This window comes from Conger conger, chromosome 7 (assembly GCF_963514075.1).
Source record: "Conger conger chromosome 7, fConCon1.1, whole genome shotgun sequence".
NCBI lineage: Eukaryota > Metazoa > Chordata > Actinopteri > Anguilliformes > Congridae > Conger > Conger conger.
In genome coordinates, this window is record NC_083766.1 from 9,552,820 (window position 1) to 9,576,019 (window position 23,200).

The 23,200-nt window shown below is 39.4% G+C and overlaps 1 protein-coding gene and 1 long non-coding RNA gene across 3 annotated transcripts; one reads left to right on the forward strand and one right to left on the reverse strand.

Annotated features, from left to right (window-relative positions):
• Positions 1–1,136: 1,136 nt before the first annotated feature.
• On the reverse strand, positions 1,137–11,408 carry tbx2b (T-box transcription factor 2b). 2 transcript variants are annotated; one of them, XM_061248449.1, is made up of 7 exons: positions 10,635–11,408; positions 9,460–9,727; positions 7,698–7,844; positions 5,853–5,929; positions 5,459–5,628; positions 3,691–4,295; positions 1,137–2,851 (listed from the first exon to the last, which is right to left on the reverse strand). In XM_061248449.1, the coding sequence occupies exons 1-7, from the start codon at positions 10,994–10,996 to the stop codon at positions 2,414–2,416; spliced, it is 2,067 nt and encodes a 688-aa protein (XP_061104433.1). In that variant the 5' UTR covers positions 10,997–11,408; the 3' UTR covers positions 1,137–2,413. The 2 variants fall into 2 exon arrangements, with proteins under 2 accessions (XP_061104433.1, XP_061104432.1); XM_061248448.1 differs by having other exon boundaries at positions 5,459–5,640.
• Positions 11,409–11,693: 285 nt separating this feature from the next.
• On the forward strand, positions 11,694–22,437 carry LOC133133656 (uncharacterized). Its single transcript, XR_009709199.1, has 3 exons — positions 11,694–12,382; positions 21,357–21,502; positions 22,209–22,437. It is a non-coding gene; the product is annotated as an uncharacterized LOC133133656 (long non-coding RNA).
• The last annotated feature ends 763 nt before the right edge of the window (positions 22,438–23,200 follow it).

Sequence of the window (23,200 nt, forward strand, 5' to 3'; positions counted from 1 at the left end):
GTAGTCTATTTTATTGTCATCGGTTGCCCCAGTTTTGATAGTAACAACATAGGCTATGTGTTCATTGTAACAGAGCTTAATCTCTGTTTTTTTAAACTAGATTTTGGGATAACCTACATATAGTTATTGTAGCCTACTGAACTAACTTTTATTAAAATGAGACTGGGTTTTCACGTTATGGGTTTTACAGATGTGGCGTGTGTTGCGTATGCCTATGAGCTTTTTTTTAAAACAACGAAATGTAACAACTTTTGGCCTAATGACGGTTCGACAGAAGCACTGTATCATGAAAGTTGGGTGAACAAATATCCCCGAAGATGTGACGGTAGAGGGCGCAGTACCCCTGTTTTGTTGGTTGCGTGTGTGGCGCGGATCTTCCTCATCAACGTTGCCATAGATCTGAGTATTGCAATTCATCATTTCAAATAAGAAATGTCGATATATATAAATCATTAAATGCAATGTTGGCTTTCTGTTTTTTTTAATGAATATTATTGATAGTTAAAACTTCTCATGTCGACGAGCCAATGTTTCGAGTGTTCTTGACATTCTTGAAAATACCTTTTATTTACTTACTTTTACTTAGGCCTACTTGCTGTTTGTTTAGAGAACTATTACTTCGGTGGGAATCAGGGAATCGAATGCTAAATTAATTTTACATTTACAGACTTGATGGAGTTGCATTTTGGCATCATGTTAAAGCCTACAATCATTGCCTGGTTTAGGAAAATATAGCTACATACACTATGTGTCATAGTTTCAAAGTCAACTTTTAAGTAAACATTCAAGCAGGTGTCAGGATTACTGTGTGTACTTTTTTGTTGCATTCTTTGCATATTTTTTGTGTATTTTTCATATTCAAACCCTGCATACATTTCACAGATAAACATAGCAAGTTCCAAAAACATGTTTGAATACAACTTTCAGTAACTCATTTAAGGCAGTGGTCATTAAAGCCCCTGACCCATGTTTTTCGTTTTAGTTTAATCTCACTCAAATTTGACCCTCACCAGTAATGCTTTAAAATTTCCTTTGAACATAAACCCAATCCTCCTTAATTGGAATTTTCATTTCATCTTGCATTCTCGATTTGCCTCAGGTGTAAATGAACACGAAAGACTGTGCAGAGACTGAAGTTCGATTTTTCATTCCGCTATAGTTTACTTTAACCATCAATAACAAAGTTTACATGTTATGAATAAAATAACAAGTTCAGCTTAATGATTCAAACAACATTTTAACACATTGTTTTTTTATTGAAAGTGTGAGAGAATTCAACAAAACATTTGAAATTACCCGAATAACCAGCATAAATGAGATACGTTTAACTCTTGCGCCCACACTGAGGAGGAACTTAGCAAATCTCTTCTCTGCGGGAGTGAAAAAACCTGAGGGATTCCTGCCGTTGTGTGTAGCTGTATATTATCAGGTGGTCAGTTGGGAGCTTTCGTAATATGGTGAGTGTTGTCGGCGAATGAACAGCTATGCAAGGATGGCACACGCTTCCTTCACAGGCAGGACAAATAAGCATCACAGATATAGAGACACTGTCTGTTTCAAACCAGCAAGCGCAAAATGGTTTTCATTTACAATATACGTTCATGTAAAATCAAAAACAAAAAGGAAAATAAATGCAACGTGTTAAAATCTAAGTAGTATGTACACGCCAATGTACAGCTTTGAATAAATTAATACCCATTTGCATATTCTTGGATCCTTATACCTTATTTACAGAATTACTTTTCTTTTAATTACATAAATAATTCAAATACAAGTGTCCGTCATAATACAAGCGATCGATCCTCCACAGCTGTTTCAGAGACCAGTTTTCATGACGGAACGTTTCGTTTTCCATCCCTTTTGAAATGTATTTTTGGATGTAGCTTTTCTACTATCTACCAACCACCTTACTTTATGCTGCGCCTTATTTCTAGTTCCTTCGTGGACCAAATTGACATCAATTTTTATATAGGCCTATTCAATTAAATCAGGTTATCTCCTTTGTTTTTTCCAATAGCAGTTGATCTTTGTGTCCGTCCGCTATGACCTCCTGAAATTTTTTTTCGTGAAAATTAATTCTAATACCAACTCGCTTTACACGGCGTTTTAGTATTGCAGGCGTCCTTAAATCTTCACAACCTCGCTTCGTAGGTATATGTTCAGGTTTCAGCCACTAGACCACAATGGTTATGACAAGTGCGAGACGTTCTCGTAGTCCATTTGAATAACATTGAAATGATTTCTGAGGGATTTAACCCTTGAACAGCCACCTGTGGCAAAGCCTGTGTTTCAGGTCCATCGCGTCTTCATCCTAGCGTGTCATATAGTCTGCAGCGTGCTGTACAAAATCAGTTATGAAATGACTCGAATATTTCAAACCAGGTGGATGGATGGAATCTGATGGTGCCCTTGGTCACTTTGGGGAGTCATTTGCTGGAGACGTCTCCCTCTGGCTTTCGAGCCCACTGACCAATCTTTGTATGTTTTGGAGTTCATTGATGGACTCTTTCAAAGATGTTTTGGGAGAACCGGTTCTCTGGCTGGGCCGAGCTTTGTGGTTGTGAGGCTCGGGCGCGGGGCTAGTCTCCCTGCTGCCCGACTTCGATGACTCGGACCCCGCGGCCAAACTGCTGGGCAGTCCGGTGGTAAGCAGGTTTGTGCTTTGAGGGATAGATACGGGGATCTGATAAGGATTGAATCGCAGCCGGGGCCGAGAGCTGTTGAGGAAGGGGTTTCTGGAGAGTGAAGTCGCAGCGCTGCTGGTTGGTAGGGCGGAGGCGGCAGCGGCGGCGGCCGCCATATAGGTGTACGGATATGGGAAGAGGCCCCCGAAGGTCGGCATTGGAATGCCCTGCAATGAAATGCATATATACGCTTAGTTTCGAGACAGACGCCTGCATGTCATGTAAACACTGCAATATTGTGCATAACAACGTGATAAGACTCAAATTCTACTTTGCACTCTTCATTAAAGCAATGGCATACATTCCAGTCGCATTACCTATGTGACTGTGGTGCGTATTTTAAATATGGCTCCGTATAAACAGTCACTCACACTCGCACTCTCACACACACAATACAAGCTTGCTCGAGTTTTGAATTGCAGGTTACCAAACACACAACTAATTATTTGCTCAATTTGCCCTATGCAATTCAGTAAATCCATATTTTGTTCATTAGCTTTTTCCACATTAGTATTACTGTTTCGTTGAACAAATACTTGTGATATATAGCTATATAGGCTGTACTGGATAAGTATACATACACGGATAGTCTGTGCTTAAAGCATCATTTGGTGACCTTACATTGTAAAAAAAAAAAAAAAATCACAGAAACGATTCATCATATCCAGAAAATATTTGAGATATATGTGTTTTTTTATATTCGTTTTAAACTGATTCGCATTGGTAAAACCCAGAAGATGAAGTTTTGAATGAGATGGAGTTCCACACTGCTCAAAATATAGGGGCTTGTATTAAGTCCCATGAGGACACGGTTTCCTCTGGTCACCTCTCAAAGACAGAATTACGCATGCAATAACTTGAAAAAAGATCATTACAAACGCTGTGATATGTCATATGTGTTGTGATTATTATTATTATTATTATTATTATTATTATTATCATTTGTATCTAGGCTTTGAATTAATAGTAGCATTTGTGAAATGCACAGAGGGGATCACGCGCTTACCTGAGAGGCAAGCATGTGCTGTGACAGGTGAAATGGGAAGGGGTTCGGGGTGCCCGCGCTTTGGGCAGCCAGACTTCCGTTCTCGAGACCACTGGCTCCGGAAACTGAGGCCAACAAATGTCCCATGCCCATAGTGGAGAACGCTCCGGGCGCCATTGCGAACTGTCCCGGGTGGATAAACAAAGGTTGTCCGGCACCCAAAGGGTTAAAAAATTGCTGACTGTGCAGGCCAGAGAGGGCTAAACTTTGCAGGTGTCCCGTGCTAAAGTGAGAGGGACTCTCCGTCTGCACCATCAGTGGAGAGAAGCTTTCTTTACCCGCGCTGATGCCCCCGCAGTCTGTGTCTGCCTTGGAAGACTCGGTTTCTTTCCTGTGCCTATTTTCCGACTTGTCCTTTTCGAGATTTCTGATGCTGAATATAGAGTCGTTATCTTTCTTGGAATTGGGATAGTCGCCCTTCTTATCTGGGCTGGGCCTTTCTTTCACTCGGTCCTCGCATCTGGGGCTGAAGGGAGAGGGTGGCTCGGGACCGGGGCTGCTCGCTCCGACAGAGCGCTCCTCCTGCGGATCGAGTTCCTGGTCGCTGTCGTTGCAGGTTTTCTCGTCTGTCGATCGATAAAATTACGAATTAGGTTCTGATTAATCCATGTTATCATTACATAGTTATAAGCATACACTTCGCCTAAACCCATTCTAACGTAGACAACCAGTGTGAAATACAACAATAAGCTAATTAATAGTCAAAACATTCAAAATCACACTGGTGCCATTTGCATAAAATACCTATACAAGTAGGTGTAGCCTAATTATTTGGGTTTTGTAACCACGTCGGCATCCAGAATGTCAGTAAATGGGCCCACTGCGTGAATAATCAGACTTCTCCCCTGCTGGAGTTGTTTGAGAAGGTTTAAATCATTTAAATAATTTAATAACTATGACTCTTAAAGCAAAGCAGGTTGCTTGTTTTTGTTTATTTAAGGGGAGGGAATTAGATGGACTCTGAATAAGCTTATGTGTTTAGATGCTTCTGCATGCTATATGTGTGCTGTAGGCCAATGACAGGTGGTGTCGCTGAACCACGGCTTTATACGGAGGAGGCTGGCTGGCTAGATGGCGCATTGAACCAAATTGCAGTAATTTCCCCCCATCATATCGTGCTCGGATTATACATTATGTATGTTCTGACCTGTGAGATCACGCGCAAAGCTCTAATGCAGGACTCACGGATTTATTCCCCATCTTGCCTCTTATTTCCCAGTGTAGGGACGCGTGTTTATTTTCTAACCATTGTTCACATGACTTATTCGGTCGGCGGGTGGTTGACGGGTGAATTCACCCATGTCCATGCGCTCTAACGAAATAACACCCAAAGCCTGATTCAAAATCAATGCAGGCGGGGAGGGTTCAGCCCATAAGTACTGGGGCCGCGCGTTCGCATGACAATAAAGAAGCCTATGACTATGCTAATAAAAATGAATGTGTCAATATATTAAATATATTTTTGTTTATTGCTTGCTCTTGGCAAAATAATAACCCACCTGCGCAATTTCAAACGTAGTTGTTTAAAATATGCTATGTTTAGTTCAAAGAGTTCAAGGCATGCAATTTACTCCAGGCATTGTTCACATAGGCCCGAACAGTACGAACTGAAAACCTCAGTGCATATAATGTAAACTAAACAACCTAACCTAACGTTGGCTAACGATAAGAAAATCCGCCAATGGCATGCCGTGTAGTAGACACAACATGGAATCATGATTTGCTTTACCTCTGCTGGTTCTGTTGAACCTCAGTGGGCTGGTTACGGGTCCGAGTGGCGAATGCACAGAATCCCTGCCGATCGTTGGCTCACACGAAGAGGCGTCAGAATCGCCGCCGTCGCGATCCACTTTGCATTGATCCTCATACATGCGCAGTGACGGTAGGGTTAACTGCTTCCTGAAGGGGGAACTGAAATTAATTTATTGCATCTGTATTTCGAAGAAATAATTTCAAGGCATCAAAATGTGAGTAGACTATTTGTTTATATTTAACAGAATGGCATAGGATATATGTAGTTTAAGCAGTCGTTCAAGAGTTATGAGTCTACAGATTTGCTCAGTCACATATTATACGTTTGTATTATTTTTTTAGCTGTATCAGTTGTGTAACTATAACAATACCTCTTTTCTCTTCGTCCATTTCCCGTGTCTCTGAACCCTTTGGCAAAAGGGTTGTTATCAATTTTCAGCTGTGTGATCTAAAGAGAGAAGGACAGAATTGGCTTTAGTCGTTACACACATCTGATTACGTGGCATCACTTATGAGACTATTTATTAGTTCTGAAGTATTATTATTATTATTATTATTATTATTATTATTATTACTATGTGAGAAATTTGGGTTAAGGGTTTCAGATAACCAAGTTAATGTCATAATGTCAGTGAAATGTACGTATTTAAAATACATGTTAAAATAATTAATTACAAAACAAAACAAACAAAAAATGTCTGCTCTGTGGAGAAAGCTCTTTGTTTAGTGTAACAGCTTGATCGAGGTACACAAAATCATTTGGATATTTCGAAAATTATTATACAACATAGAAAATAACCTGTTTAACAGCCGATTGATTTATTTTAAATTATGCCACGGTAATAACCTACATTATTAATGGAGTCTTAATGATAGGAAGTTATTTTTCACTGCCCCCGTGAGGATATTCGGCATGGCTGCGTTAGATATACCCTTATTCCTTTCTAATATATGAAGGAAGGGTTGGAGATACGAATGGAGCCTGAAATATTGTGCTGGAGATACTGAATAATACATTATTAATTACTTCACGCAAGTTTCATATTTTGATGGCCTAATAGCGGCGACGGTGGTATGGCCTACTGCTCAAATGACTATTACAATTTATAGCCTTATCATTTTACAGGCAATATGGCCTACAGTGGCCATAATATTAGTCTAATTATAGATAACATGCACAAAGTGTTATTCGTGCGTAAAGCGTGGTGTTGAAGTTGCATTACCTCTTTTAGGCCTACCCTGAGTGTTTCGAAACATCAACGAGTCTGAATCGGTAGTGTAGCGCCGTGCTCCTGCTTTGCGTTACCGAATTGTTACGCTTAGATTGCATTGCTTTGGGGTAGTTGCTTGCGGACATGGCTGGTGTGCCTAAGTGCCTTCTAATCGATTGTGACTCTTTGCCATAAACTTTACGATACCAACAGGCCCACCAGGCCGCTCGGACATGGACGTCAATTAGCATCAGCAGGCAGGGGAGGGGTGCTCGTGGGAGAATTAGAGGGGAACAAAAAATAAATAGTCCCCGAGAATATACGAATTACTGGCACCTTCATCTAACCAAAAATATCCTACTTCAGTGCTAGCAGGGTTCATTGGGTGACAAGACAAATTGGATGGATATGACCTTTCTTAACATTCCCCTCCCCTTACGAAATGAACGTTAATACTATATTATCTAAACTCATTGAATATTAACGGTTGCTAAATTAATATATTTTTTGATTTAACATATTCACATTTGCCTTTGAGCATTTCCTGCATTCAAAAATGGGCCTGCCTTTTTGTTGAGGAAAAACTAACGTGAGCTAACGAGCACGAGACGTGCTACAGCCAAACGCATTTTTTTTCTTTTTTTTCTTTCTTTGCTTTTTGATAACGATAACGGTTGTTTTACGATAACAGCATAATGTAATAATAATGTTTTACGATAAAAGTAGCACAATGACCATAACCAGAGAAAAAAATACATGTATTAAAACATCATGAGTCTATTGTACTCTCGATTACCAGGTCGAATTCTGTTAGAGTGGTGCTCTACAAGTCAGCCTTACTAAATGTTTCACCCAAATAATTCAATTTGAGAATACATTTAAATGAGTTGTATTTTAAAAAGCATATACTTTCTGAACAAGAAAGGACGATGCTATGGCAAATGGAGACGCCTCCCTGCACTACAGTGTCAAAGGTGTAGGCCTTCGTAAATATTAGCAACTTACCTTATCGTTCTGATAGGCAGTGACGGCAATAAAGTCCGTCTCCGGGAACACGTAGGTCCTGAACGTGCTGTAGGGGAGCTTCAGGATGTCGTTGGCCCTCACAATATGAAATCTGGGCTGATATTTGTGCATAGAATTCAGAATAGTCTGCAAGCAAAAATAAAGAAATTGTGTCAGACTCAATTGGAATTTTATCATATAATTACATCCATTGTGGTATGCTATCCCTTAGGCTACTTAGAAATTGTTCATGTGCACCTCACATTATTATTATTCTTGAGAATAATATTATATTATGTTATTGATCATAATAATACTATAATGATAATACTACTACTACTATTATTACTACTACTACTACTACTACTACTACTACTACTACTACTACTAATAATAATAATAATATTAATAATAATAATAATAATAATAATAATAAAGCAAGGTAGATATGAAGCCCTGCCTGGCCTGGTTGTCGTAACTTGTTGATTTAAAAAACTTAAGTAGGCTAACTGAAATAATGTACAGTGTACTTCGATTACGTACGATGCCAGCATGTCAATGTAAATATAAATGTAGAGTGTATGAAGAAATTAAAAACATATAAAATGTTTTAACACAAAATGGTTTCCTGCAAGAGAATTATGTATGTGATCAACATGAAACTATTGTGTGGAAAAAATAAAAATGTTGCGAATAATTACGTTTCACAAAGGCGGTGATTCGTGAAACCAACCAGTATTCTGAAATATTGGTTGACGCCGATTGGATTGTAGTATGGTGGTTAAGATGTTGCTGCTCATATTGGTATGCCGCCACTGGTTTGTTTTTCTGTTTAATAGAGGTAGTCCAGTAACGTGTAGCTTTTCTTCTTCCAGTGCTAAACCGCTTCTCTTTCCTTCTTCTCATTATAAATTGCACTTCTAGGGACAGTAAAAACACTCTAGGGCTGTCCACACATTTCCCCCGGCTGCCAAAGTCATCCCGTTGGAGAGAAGGGATCTAACCAGACGTCAAAGGTCGCTATGAGAGGCTCGCCCACTCATTACAGCGAGACTCAGAGTCTGCCCCATCTCCTTGACCTGATTCCTTCCACTTTACCTAATCCCAAACTCGGTCGCCGCGTTTCACACGAAACCACTCCGCGGAGCTTAAATCTTTTTTATTGCAAACCAGCCAATACTGGAACTATGCATTCAGACCTCTGTGACTATACAATTCTGAGGACCCTTAAGCCTATTTGAAAAAACATTGTTGTCGCTTGCATAACCCTATAGATTGTGCAGCAACAAAATATAATATCAAACAGCTAAGCTTTTTGTTTTGGTTTTGCTTTGCATTATTCATGGAGAGTGCTAATAGTGTTGTTTGCAAAACACAGAGAAATATAGATTTATTTCTTCAACAAAATGATCATTTAAAAAGGCCATGGGGCTACCGAAAATCAACATGTAGGCTAAAGCATTGTCTTGTATTTCATTTAATTATCACATAGATAGTTATAGCTACTCCCTTTTAAATTGTTAGATTACTATATATTCTGTGCTTTCTTTGTCTCAACAAATCCATTTGTTTAGTCGGCACACTGCATCAATACATTTTATTGACTAATTGCTTACAGTAGCTACGTTTAACTTTTTATTGTAATAGGCTACTCTAATCCCGTTTAGGCTGCTGAAAAGGTCGCCAGACCGTGCATTCTAAAATCGTCATTTTTTATATCTATTGTTTGTAAGTTGCATTTTTATTAACAAAAGGTACTTACAAATCCATGCTTGTCGGAGATATTGTTCGTCAGCTTGAGTTTATGAAAAGCAACAGGCTTCGCCATCCACTGTTCTCCCGTGGCAGGGCTGTCCGGGTGGATGTACATTCGCTTAGGCATCTCTGGGTCAGCTTTCCCAGCTACCATCCAACGAGAATTATGGAACTTGTACCGGCAGTCGTCGGCGGCAACTATATCCATCAATAAGATATACTTAGCCTTTTTATCAAGGCCATTTACTCGAACTTTAAACGGAGGGAACATTCTCCTGAAATACAAACAAGAAAGGAAATTAACAATATGAAAGCACCGTTTTATATAATGCCGCCGTATAGCCTACTCACCACCGCACAGGAAGAGCATTTGTGTTGTCGTGCTGTACTGTGCGTATGAAATGCGCATATCATTTGTAATTAATAAATGCGCATATGGCTAAAATCTTATATCAATATTTTCCGATTTGCATCGCAAAATCGCAGCATTGTGGTCAAGATTTTAAAAATTCATATCTGTGTACTGTCTGAGTAATGTAGCCGTAAATTAGGACTGAATGTTTGCATTTTATATGGAGCAAAATGTAATTTCATGTTGCTATATTCTTGGTATTTATCTGTAGCCTAAATCGCAATGTTATTTTCAAGTGACATTTTAAACAAAATCGCTTCTGTCAGAGTACAGTAGGCAATGTGGTTTGACTATTTTGCCTGACATGACTGGACGTTTTCTCTCATAATCTGCGCAGCATATTAATTCAAGGACCATTTTTTTGTTTCAAGTTAAGTGCATATATATTTAGCAACGTAAAAAATTCGAAATAACAACAGGCTAGTTTGTAGATTTGATGACGATTCCTGACTAATTGCGTCGTGCCAAATGAAATGTAAATATGACTGAACGTACACTGTGTTGCTATCATTTCATATATTAGGCTACATATGATGTTATAATCATCAGTCAGCATAACCAATTTTTAAAATAGTATTTTTCATATGAACTACAATACGAGTTGGCAACACACCTAGCTAGGCCTCCCTAGTAAATATATATATTTGTATTCACGCTCATATTACCATTTTGCAAAATCAGATAGTCTGCTAGGTAGTCTGTATACGTACTACAAATGTCGAATGACCACAATTTAAAAGGAAAGTATTTTAATAAATCCAAATCCTTACCTTCCAGATTTCGTAATGACCATTTCGGTTCCTATTTTGTGAAATTGGTCCCACAGATCCTTGGCTTCCAGGGTGACTTTTGGGTCGTCTTCCACCTCTTCCTCCGGCTCCAAGCTCTTGAGAGTACGGAGATGAGCCGCCTGGTGGTGATGACCTAACGCCGCGTGCAGCCCAGCTTCCGCAGCCCCGCTAAGAGCGTGGTCCGCTATCGGTTTGGTGAGAGCTCCGGGTGGGAGCGCCAGCGTCGGAAAGAAAGACGGCTGAGCGGCTGCTAGGAAGGCTGACATGGGGAAGTCGGCCGGCCGATGAGCGTGGAAGGGGTGATAAGCCATGCCAGTCCCTGTGAAAACTGGATCTCTCATCGGTGCATCCAAAAAACGATGTGAAATTAATATGCTCTGTAATGTTTCCCCTGTACAAAAGAAGTATGTATCCGGGCGAATGAATTCTTGGTCTTCTAGAAGTAACGTCGACTGCGGTGCCAAGAACGAAAAGGAGGGTGTTTAAGAAACGCTCTCTGTTACCAAAAAACAGGAGTTACTTAAATTCTCCCGGCAATGATGCTTCCACGGAGTCCCGTAATATTATCAGTCAGTGGGACGGCGTCGGCGGTTTAGAGTCAGGTCTGGGGCTTCCTTGTTCTCCAAAAATTGCTTTCAGAAAAATAAGATCACCCTTAAAATGGAGATGCGAGAATAATCGACACGGAGTGAAATTGTTAGATCTTGCCTTGCTCACTGAGGAACTGTGACTCCCTCACATGTCCTTCCTGCTCTGATCCCAACACTAATGAACCAAGCCCCCCTTGATTGCTGATTTTACGCTTTCTGGACCAATTGTGGGCCTCTATAGGCGTGGTTTTGACAACTCCGGCCAAGATCGAGACGGGAGGGGGATCGGGGGACGACGACAAGAAGGTGTCGGAAGCATTAGCAGTAAGAAAACATGTCAACAGAATAAAATATTAACCAATGACAGAGAAAAGATCGGGAAATCCCACCCCCAACTCCAAGCCAAACACCGGGTCAGCCTTCTATCCTTGGCCGGTGGAGAGAGCGCCTCGGCCGGCTTGCGTTTAATCGTTTGTGGAGCTGTTCTCTACCTTATCCGAGACAACGAATACACACCCAGATACATATCGTAATCTGAACAGTGTTTTATTTTCTTTATTTTAGATTCTTCTTTTGAAATAGTGTCTTTATTTTGAACAAATAAAGAATTTTTGCCGAAAATCGAAAGCGAAGATTTACTTTAGATTTATAAAAACGATGAGTTCAAAATAAATATTTTTTATGTAAATCCATGAGTTTTTTGTTTTGGTTTTACTTTTTGTCGGATAAGCGCTGTCCTATCAAATAGGTAGTTACGTGTATGTAATGTTTGGATTATGCAGTGTATCCAAACCTAATGTTTTAGGCTATATTGACAAATATTTCATAATTCACGTTTCTAATTGTGTATTGACGGACTGATTTAAAGCTATTAGGCTATCCCAGACGCTGTAGTGAGAACCCGTCGGTGTCCCGCCTTAGACTTTTATTTGAGAAGACTGGTAATAGTGGTGAAGTTTCAAACATTGGTGTTATTAGGAATTACTTTACGGGAAAGGACGGCAGCTGATAAACCGGACATTGCCGCTTTAAATGCTGCCCCGGGTCATTCGAAATGCACCAGACCCAGATGCCTGGCTGAAGCACGGAGAAAAGAAAACAGCTGAGTGTATCAGACAAAACTCAAGTGGGAATGCGGTGAGTGCTTCACTCTGGTCTTCCAGCAACGGGTTGCTTTATTGCAGTGGTTACCTGTGATTCAATGTGGGATACGTTCCGCAGGAAATTGAAAACCTGCAAATAAATTCTAAGTTATATGTTATGTGTGGACACAGGCAATCTTAATTCGTGGGCATTTATAGTCTGAGATATTTATTATTTTGCTATCGCAGGCTACTCAAATAATACTTTGATAACAGCCTAGGCTATATTAGCGTATTTACGCAAAGGTAGGTTAAATCGATTATAGCATAATTTACGATTGTGCAAGCAGTGACATGTAGGCTGCCATTCAGAAAAAAAATCTGTACGTTGAATGTATAAAATAGAAAACGAGCGACAGCCACTATGACAGTGTATGAAGATGTGCAGCTCGCGGGCGTTTTTTTGGATCAGTGAATTATAGCGTCAGCTAACGCAGCGCCTTGCCTTGTCCATAGTGGCATAGACAGATTGGTTGGTATGTGTCAAACTAAATATAATCTTAACTTCAAACTCGGTGTGTTTCTCTGGAGCGATTAAAGTCGGCTCCGAAGACTGCTGTGTATACCTTTAAGAAGTCCATTCGCAGATCCTTGATTAACTGGAACTCCGTTTGTTAAAGAGCCGCTTGGCGCCAGTCTGCTGACGTTTCACAATAAGAACCGTCTCTTGTCACTTCATATTTACCCCAAAATCCTCAAACAGCGTGCTCCAATCCCCTCACCATTCACTCCAAAAGCCACGGCTTATGATCGAGTTTTCAGGCTGCAAATTCCCTGATTGAGATGTTTCTCTCCAGGTCATAACATTTTTTCGTTTAAATGTGGGGATTTTAACAAACGCTAAAGTGTCCGTTTAAGTCTACAGAGGGATACGTACAGTAATCCCCACCAATGTGGATTTATTTTGAAGCTCCAGTGCCGCACTGCCAATCCCGAAGCATACCACTTTGACAAAACTGAAAAAGTAATCCATCAGAATACAAACGGCCCACATAATTTAGATTTAACATTGCTTTGTTGGGTCATTTTGTCATTATACTTCTTTAGATAGTAGGGTACTCACAGGTTTTGCCTTTTGCGTGTGGACTATTTGTGACCTCTCATTCTGTTATATATAGCCACCCATCTGTGACCATGTAGACCATTAAAAGTGCAATAATATTATCTGAATAATAATATTAATAATAGGTATATACTGTATGTACTCAGAATCATAATTATAATCGCAATACAATAACCACAACAATAAAATCAGCAAGAACAACATGAGAACGAATGACATCATCTTGAGAAAAAAATATGCCTTTGCAATGCGCTTTGGTAATGGAAGTAAGGGGAACTAAGTATATTTACACAAGCCTACACACATCGCGTAACTGTTGTTTACGGTTAAAAGCAAGAGATCCTAGGCTATATTGCATGATCGAAATAAACACCTAAACAAACATACGTAGTTGGATGAGCATAGGCTGTAAAAAAAAAAAAAAAAAAAAGGCCAAATAAACAGTTGCATTTTGTTTAGTTTAAGCAGAAGCTTGAGTGATAAGAGCCTGGAGGAGTTCGAAGAAAGGAGGCAGAAGGACACTTGCTGCTAATACGCACAAGGTGAAGATAAACCTGACGTGAACGACACGATGGGGAGATAGCCCTACGCCTCTAGATCGTATTGAAAAAGGATGCAAGGCCTTCATAGTACTTAGAAAGCGCCACAGGTTCCAAGCATTTTTGATTATCAATTCGGAAGTCGTTGCCTCCAATGCTAGACGTTTTAAAGGTCAAGGGTGTTTTTATTTATTTTTTATTTATTTTTTTGGAGGGAGGGGGGTCTCCTCATTTCATGAACTGAGGTGGGCGAAAACGGCTACACAATTTACATTAACTCGTTTTTAATGGGTTTACTTGACTCATGTTCACAATTTAAAATTAGTTTTGGCGACTTGTGTCATGTCAACTCACTTGAGGCAGTTTATCTTCCGGTTCAATAACTGATGTGTACACACTAAGCAATGCCGAGTTAAAACATTGCCATACCGTGCATTGTCGTCCGCGAGTTTTAATTCTGCTTTAGCTGTCATAATTGATCGAATAATGTGTAATTTCGAAACTTGTATGGCATAGTTGTATTTATGACCATGAAAAGGTGGACTTTTGTAAAAAGTTAACAAATAGGCCTAGCCTACATTTTTAGTAGGCCTATCATATTTTTTCCAGGATCAACTCAGGCTTACAAAGTGTATACATCAATCTTTTATTAATATTAGCCTGTTTAGGATAGCCTATATAATTAGCAGTAATTTAACATAATTTTATTGGAATAATACCTAGACACATGACATATTTGTTAATAGTTTCCAGCATCCACCACATATATTGCACTGTTATTCCGAGCCCAATAAAAATTGAGATTGGAAAACGGAATATTGGGCATTTAGACATGTTCTCTAAGTATATTTGTAATTTAAACCCACATTTGTTTTGTTTTTTTATTTTGAATATTGGTAATTTAGCGACAGTGTCGTTCAGTCTAAATATAGCCTACACGAGGCTGTATGTATATTTGTGTTAATTTGATGAAGTGCAAAGCACTATTAGATTGTATTGATTAATTAAAATACACCTTTGAAATCTTAATTTCGGTGGGAATAGTTAAGTATTTTCTAATCAACAGGTTGTAGCTCTTTTGTATGGATAGAAGAATTGGACATTGTTTTGGTCCTGTTATTTCAATGAAAATAAACATTTCATAATTGCAACTGACCATTAACATAAGGATGAACCTTCATTTATCATACATTATTCCACTTTAGGATGCAATTAAAGGTTTCATTCCTTTCTTCCTTTGCAATGTGTTACAGTAGTGATCCGTATGCAGTGATCTTGCTGCAGAAGTAGAAATATATTGACAAAAGTAAAAAGATTAACATCACATGGAAAACATTAATGATTTGCCGCGTATATACCCAAATATCTAATTATATCAACAAAGGTCTAAATTAGGCTCAATTGTTTTGTTTTGTTTTTCTCTGGGATGTACGCATTATCTAAATGGGAAAGAAAGCAATCAAATGTGGTTTTATCAGAGTACTTTACAGTTTACTTTAGGCGCTCATGCCAGGCGATTTTCTCACACAAAAGCTACCGTTTTTATAACTAACATGATGTTAACTACTATGAGTGTTGGTCTTTTTTTCAGTGAAGGGAACGATTTAATTTAACTTCCTATTTGAGATTAATCAACTTTGCTTGGGTAAAAAAAAAAACTTGTTGTTCACCGAATGCATTCCCAAAGCTGTGAATTCAGGTAATGAGTATTATATTTGTTGCGCGATATTGACAAAGGAAAGAAAATGTTGACAGAGAGTGGAATGCATACTGCCATGTTGTTTGTATCTGTAAAACAAGAGGCACGGCTCAGTGGATCCAAAATACGTCACTGGAATGGCCTGTGAAAACAACTTGCAAAAAATTGTAGGTGCATTAAAACACGGACCAGTGCACAGTACCAAAAGGAGGGTAAAGTGACCCACACTCCACTAATGGCGCTGGCGCGGTAACATAAAATCACTGGGGAAGGCTATCATGCAGATTTGTCCTTGCATGATTGTTTTTTCTTTCTCCTTTGCATTGTTACTTTTCATCTCTTCATCGGGTCTTCCAATCGCTTTGCATCATCTCCCCTACTATATTTATCCTGTAGACAGAGGCCTTGGCGCCAGACCGTTTAAGACCTGTCAAAGTCCTTCATATTTCCCCGTCACATGTATACCCTCAGTCTCTACCAGCGCTACCAGCCCCCTCACTCTCCTCTCCTCCTCATCCCCCCGTTTTTACTGCCCCACCCCTGGCTCTTCTCTTCACCCAGTCTGCTTATAGTCATCCACGTTTCCCCTTTTCTCATTAATCCCCTGGTTCACCTCTGTGTTTGCGAAACGGTACAATTTGCTCTTCTTTGTGGCCGTGTTGTCTCATTGACCCAAATCAGCGGGGCTGCCGCTGCCGTGTCCTTACTGGTTGGACAAATTGTAACTGATTGGTGAAAAATAACAATTCTTCCAAACAGCACGAGCTGAAACAGTAAACGCTCCCTTCCGATCGGCGGCTCCTGCCTTTCACTCGCGTTATGCAGGTTCAGTGAATTCCTATCTCATACATATATAACAGACTCTTATCTTTCTCTCTCGCTCTGTATACGTTTTTCTCTCTCTCACTCTCTCAATTTATTTAAATCATAACAGAACACTAATTAAAATGTGATACCCTGTTGAAACCCTGCATCATATGCGTGGTTCTGCAGGTAGCCAAGGTGATTTTTTAAAGTATCAACATTAGTTGTTCCTAGAATCTATTATATGAATCTGATTTTGGGATTGTATGATCTTTTTCTTTAGTCGTAGTCTAAGTTAGGCTATATATTGACTATGCAAAATTATGGAATATTGTAGGCATATGCATAATACTATACACATTTAATTGAAAAACGAAATAGTCACCTGGCATCCTTTTTAGACGAATTTGATAGCGCCATGCAAAGGGGAGGTATAATATCATGTAATAAAATGTACCGTTTAGCTAGCTACTTCGCTGCAGTGTTTAAATATATTAAATAGCACAGTTTATTAATGCTACCGAGCAAGTGTCGGTGACCGACTGATCCTACCTTTCCCTCAGGTATCAGGTGGGGGCGCTAAAATATGTCTTTGGGGACTGAAGACTCTTTGCCCGAGCCAGCGGTAAGCATATACATCGGTGAAAAAATAGCTTACTTAATCTATTAATATATGCTATTTTCATTTATTGGAAATGGTCTAGATTTAGCCTTTTATAAAGAACGCGTGTTATTCATTCCTCAATGACTTTATGATATCCATGTCCTTTTTTACATGAATTATTCATGCCTTCATGTAACTTCAAAGATCCAAATGGCCTGACTAGGCTTTAAAATACACGTCTGTAGTGTTTCATTACCGAACGAGAAAAGTCCACTATCTGAAGGAATTTGCCATTCCCATATAGCCTATTATTAATTCAACATTTCATGTAATTTGTTTCAGATAAGAAAACCCTTATTTGGAGAAATTCTTGCCCCGTTAGATCGGAATTGTTCGTTTCGCGCAAATAACACATGTAGGCATTTGAGCTGGCTCCGAAGTTATCAGAAATGTGACCGTTAGGTATGACGTCATCAATTACTTTGTGAGCATTTAAGGCCTATACTTTACTAAACAGGGTGAAGTGTCACTTCACATGTTATTCCATACGTTTTTCTGGCAGGATTTCTACTGTGCATCGTTTACAATGTGTTTATATTCACCTAACTGTCAAATGCCCGATATGACAAGTAAATAATTAGTCGCGGAACAGTGTCATTTCTGTTGTGTTAAAAATCCATACATTGGACCTGAAGTAAAAGGCCACGGTCTTCACAGAAAACACTATGCAGTCGTTTCGGTCGACAAGCATCACAATGTCACATAATTCACGTTTAAAAAAAAAAATTTTTACATTTCTTTTTATATTTTATTTGAAGCACTTTGGGGCCACAATAACATTTTTGTTTAGGGCCTCCAAAACAATAGGGCCGACTCTGTTCACAGATAAACCTTTATATACAAATAACCCGAAAACAACATTACTTTAGGAAAGCATGAAACAGAATCAGTGTTGGCTGCAATACATTTTTGGTAGGCCTATTTTTCATGCCAGTGTCATTTTAGCAATGCTAAATCCATAGGCTACATTGGAAGCGACGTAGAATTCCATTATCTTCACGAATAGACCTTGGATCCAGATATTCTGAAAGAAAATGTTTTAATGAAAGCCTGAAAAAGAATCAGTGTATAATGCGTTTTTATTCCAGAAGCCGTGTCGCCGCAACTATTACTTCACTGAATAGGTCAATTAGTTCTCACGTGAATCTTTTCAGAAGAACCTAACAACATACGAATTGTGTCTAGTTCAAAAGTGTGTAGCAATGAATGGCAGCAGTCGTTTTGTAAATTGTGTATTCAATATCGGCATGTCGCTAAGTATAATTAAACCGTGTTAAAAGGAGGTGAGATGGATTTCGCCCGGACTCATAATTTTTTGCCTGGTCATTTTCTATTTTTCTTCTTACTGACTTTGATCAGGAAGGCCTTGCCGGTTTTCAGCCGGTTCAGCGACACAGCAGGTGGGTCAATTTTAGTTCTGCATCCGCCTAACTGCAAGGCTCTGGCATATCATTGACTTTTTCACCTCAATGAGCAGCATGGCTCGTGCCAGCCCTTTACCTTCTAAAATATGCAAGATAGTGAATGACAACTCGTACCTAAAATGCTTCACAACAAATGTTCTGTAAGAGTAATTTGGATAATTTCGGCGCATGTAAAACACCGCCGCATAATATAGCCTATAAGCCAAAAGGGCATAAATTATGTCAGCATTAAACATTCACCTACAGGCTACTTGCTCAAATCATCCTGTACATTCCATGAATGCAACAATTAGTTTAAACAAACATACAATGAAATACGTCCTTCCTTAAACTTATATCTTTCGAAAGTCTAAATCTATAGAATTCTAAGGCATAACTGTTGAAAATGAACACGTACGAAATTGCATGACAATAAACATAAACCCGTTTCTGGCAGGTAGAAAAACTGAAACAATTATACAGGAATGAGTTTATTAGGGAATGCGCGTGACTGCTTGTTTAAAAAAGCAGAGACCTGCTTCTTACGCTTGCAACACTCGAGATGTGTATCATGGTTTCGCGAAAATATTCCCCCATTATGTTAAAAAATGACGTTCCCCTGATTTTGTGATTCTGACTCTCTACATAGCAAAACTTTTTGTATGTTAATAAAACAGACTTAACGCGGAACATTTTAGTGTGTGTTCGCCTGTTAGCTATAACTTGGCATATGCATTTTCAGTTTAATATTTTGTCTTATAGTGATTTGAGAACTGGGGTGCATTGTTGGCAGTGTAGTTGAATTGGTTACTGTAGCCTATATATCAGGCTGTATGGATGAGAGATTAAAGCTATGACATTCATACTGGATAGATCATTTCCGCAAGTATGTCTACGTAAAATTGTTATTGTAAGCAATTTTCAACATAAAAATACTAAGCAGGTGTAACAGGTCATGTAACGACATGTAGGACAGCCTATTGCGCGCTTTTGTGCCTTGTTTCATATCTCAAGTGAGAGGAAAGACGTACGCACCGCTGAAAATGTTAGTCCAAGTGTGGACACCTGTCTACAGGTCGGCTAATTCCGAAAAGAAAACAATTAATAGTTTATAATCAATTAGGCTGCAAGAGTGTAGGCTAAAGAATAATAGAATGGAAGAAGGATGAGAAGACGAGAGGTGTGGCAATGATTGCAGGTTCGTGGCTGTGTCTGGACAATGATTGGTGACGGGGTGGAGTTAAGTTATCGTCCTTCCTCTGCGGTTTATCATATTGTATGTTATCTATGTCTGTAGCCTAGTTTATGTGCGCCGCGTTTAAAAGTAATAATAATAATAGTAGCGATGATAATAAATGCTGAACTGTTATTGTATCAAATAATGAATTTATATGTATGTGTCAATCATTTTTACGCGTCAATTTTATTAATTGAAGTCTTGTTATAGCCTACACGCAAGGGTGTCTTCGCAATCAGTCTATATTGATATTTCAGTGCTATATCAATGCTGAAAAAAATAGGAAATAGTTAGGTTGTTTCAGTTCAAATTTCAGTAAACAATTAAGATAGCTCAGTGTCATTTAGACTGATGTCACCCAATTAGGGCCAGCTAAAACTTGTTACCAGACTGGATTCAAAATTATGACATCCTGACATCCTATTTTAGATACAGAGGACAATAAGGCGCCGTACAAAATCCAATTTATAAGAAAAAACAAACGAAGCGACTAAAGCCTGCTAACATCAAAGTCGTTTATTCTTCACAACAAGTGACACGAGGAAATGCTCCATTTGATTTTTTATTTTATTTTATTTTATTTTTTTGCAGACGTATCGCAGTTATTCTAGCAACAGGAAATACATGTGATGGTGAAAGACATGTTATTTCAGACATTACATCTGTCCCATGTTTTCATGGATACAGATCACAAATTCGCTTCATAAGCCTTATTTAAATTTTCCGCAAGCATGAATATAATTTGTTCACTTCTGTGAAACAACGGGGAAACTGTTTGAATTGCTACGTTTGCCCGAGGTAACATCGCTGGGCACTATATGAAAAATGTGAAATAACATGCTATAGGATAGCTGTCATTATCTCCTGTTTAACTTGCATGCAGAACTACGAACTACGGAGATTGTACTCGCGGCTTGATTACACCTTTAAAATGTTCAGGTTTTCAATTACTTATTCAAATTATGTTTACATAGCACAGTGTGTTCACTCAGTATAATACATTACACAGTCCTTCAGGGACAAATGCAACCGACAATGAGTTCATTTCACGCGGAGTATTTTGATGTATTACACTTTTTCATGATTCATATTATGAATTTATATGTTAGTACTGTCCTATGCATTCATTTAAGGTATTTTATATTGTGATTAAATGTAAATGATTGGCTGCTTTGTGATGATGAGAAAGGGTAGGAAGGAAACAGGAATGTGTGAGCAGTGGATCCATATAGCATATGCCACGACTTGGTCACACGCATTTTACCAACTTATTATTATTATTTTAACCATTTAATTTATGTAGGCTACATTTATTGAGGCAAGTCTTAAGTTTGCTTTCTGCAGTTCTATAGATTACTCAAATCTTGAATAATTTGCAGTTGAATAATTAATAGATATTACGGTATACATCTGTCACGTCACTGCAAGTAACCTTCACATTTCACAGATGGAAATATTATTCCCACTTTTGCCAGCTAGCAGAGTATCTAAAAGGTATAAATATTAAACATAATAGACACTTTAATGCTTAACTAACTTCCCGTTTCTTTCTTTCGTCAGTTGGTAATGATAATCGAGCCAGAAAGAGTGATGAAGCCTTTGACAGGAAGCTGTCAAATGAAGGATACTGTCATCCTCCAATCAAAAACTGTGGCAGACTGTATGGAGTGGGTGGTACCCCTGCAGAGATTAAGACATGTATGCAGGTACAGAGGTTCAACATCCCTTTGAAATGGAGACCCTCCCCAATCCCCTCACCAGGTGGGAGAGAGCCACAGAAGGTGTGGCAAGGCTCATAACAGTGGGATTCACCACCCCCCGTTTATTGCCCTAATAAAGATGTTAGCGGCTACGCTTCTCCCACATCTCCCACATCAGAACACACACAGGCTAAAACAAAAGCTTCCTTTTAGCTCTGTCTTAAGGCTGACACCACTACAGGGTATGAGCAAACTGCATTGTAGCAGAATTACAGACCAGGGTCAGCTGGTAAACATTCTGGAACAAAATGGCTGCCGTTGCATCACCCAGACGGGTGCTACAATGGTGGTGGTTGAGGTGAGTTTCCCCCTCACTGCAAAGCACTATATAAATGCAAAAAATTAATTCATTTTCCATAAAAAAAGAATTTGCTGAAAGCGGTGGGGTGAGTGACCATCACGTTAGGTTAAGATAGATGGCCCTCGACGAATGCTTAGTAGCACCCCTAAAAGTCAGCTGTACTGGAGGGTGTGGTTTATGGAGGAGGAGTCGGAGGAGACGATTCGGCTCTGGGGGACGAGCGAACGAGCTGAGCTGGAGCCACCGCTCAATTTTAGAACTGGGCGGGGAGGGGGGTTTCCCCATTTCTGAATGTCAGACTGTATCTGCACACACATCCCATTGTCAAAACAATGTCCTCTGTCAATTTAGGAGGCATAGATGAGTGTGTGTGTCCTCCAAAACGCACTCTCAGCCAACTCCGCTCCTCTTCTGTACAACAAACTACTGCACCAGAGGACTGAGGCAGATGGGTTGCGTTTGGTCGTCCAGAGGAGCTGCTCGTGACCGCTGAGGACAGGTAGCCCTGCCGAATGAATCCCTCCCCCCCGGGTAACGCCACAAGCACCTGACCGTCGCCTGAGCAACAGCCTGGATTCAATCCGAGATGTAGAATTCTGTTTCTCTCTTTTAATGTTTTAATCTCAATGCAGAGTGTTTGCTATTAAATAACTTCTGAAAGTTTCCTTAATGTTTTTATTTGGGCTTTTTTTGACATGACCAGTCCACGAAAGGTATCGTGCCACTTCATGTTAGTCACATATGAACACGGTGCACCCGAAAAACAGAAATAGGAACCGAGCTATCCTCCTCTTCTCTGAAGCCTATTCTTGTAGGCTCATCAGATATGGAGCAAAATACAAGATTTATACTTGATTTATACTTTTGAATAGTTAATGATTCTTGACAATGTGAAACTGCTGAGTGTACTTGTGTTTGATATGCACTTCGTTGTACGTCGCTCTGGATAAGAGCGTCTGCTAAATGCCATGTAATGTAATGTAACAAATTCTTATACCTGCAAATAACATGCACATTATTGTATTATTGTAACACACTCGCTCCCTCGCACACATGCACACACACACACACACCTGGCACCTGACTCCTTCAAGGCTTCTAAAGAAAACATGCAGCATTCAGCCAGAGCTCATTGAAAGCGCCAGCCACTGAACCGATTTGGGTTTAATTGGTGTGATGAACAAATGGTCCTGCATTCAGCCAGTCTCTGCTGCTGCTTCGCACAGAGCAGAGTTACAGCATCTGGCCTGAGAAAACATAATGCCCCTTAACCATTGGAAATGCAATCTTAACCCGATTGTCCCTTTCCTTGTGCTATCAACTCAATGCTGGAGAGATGCCAC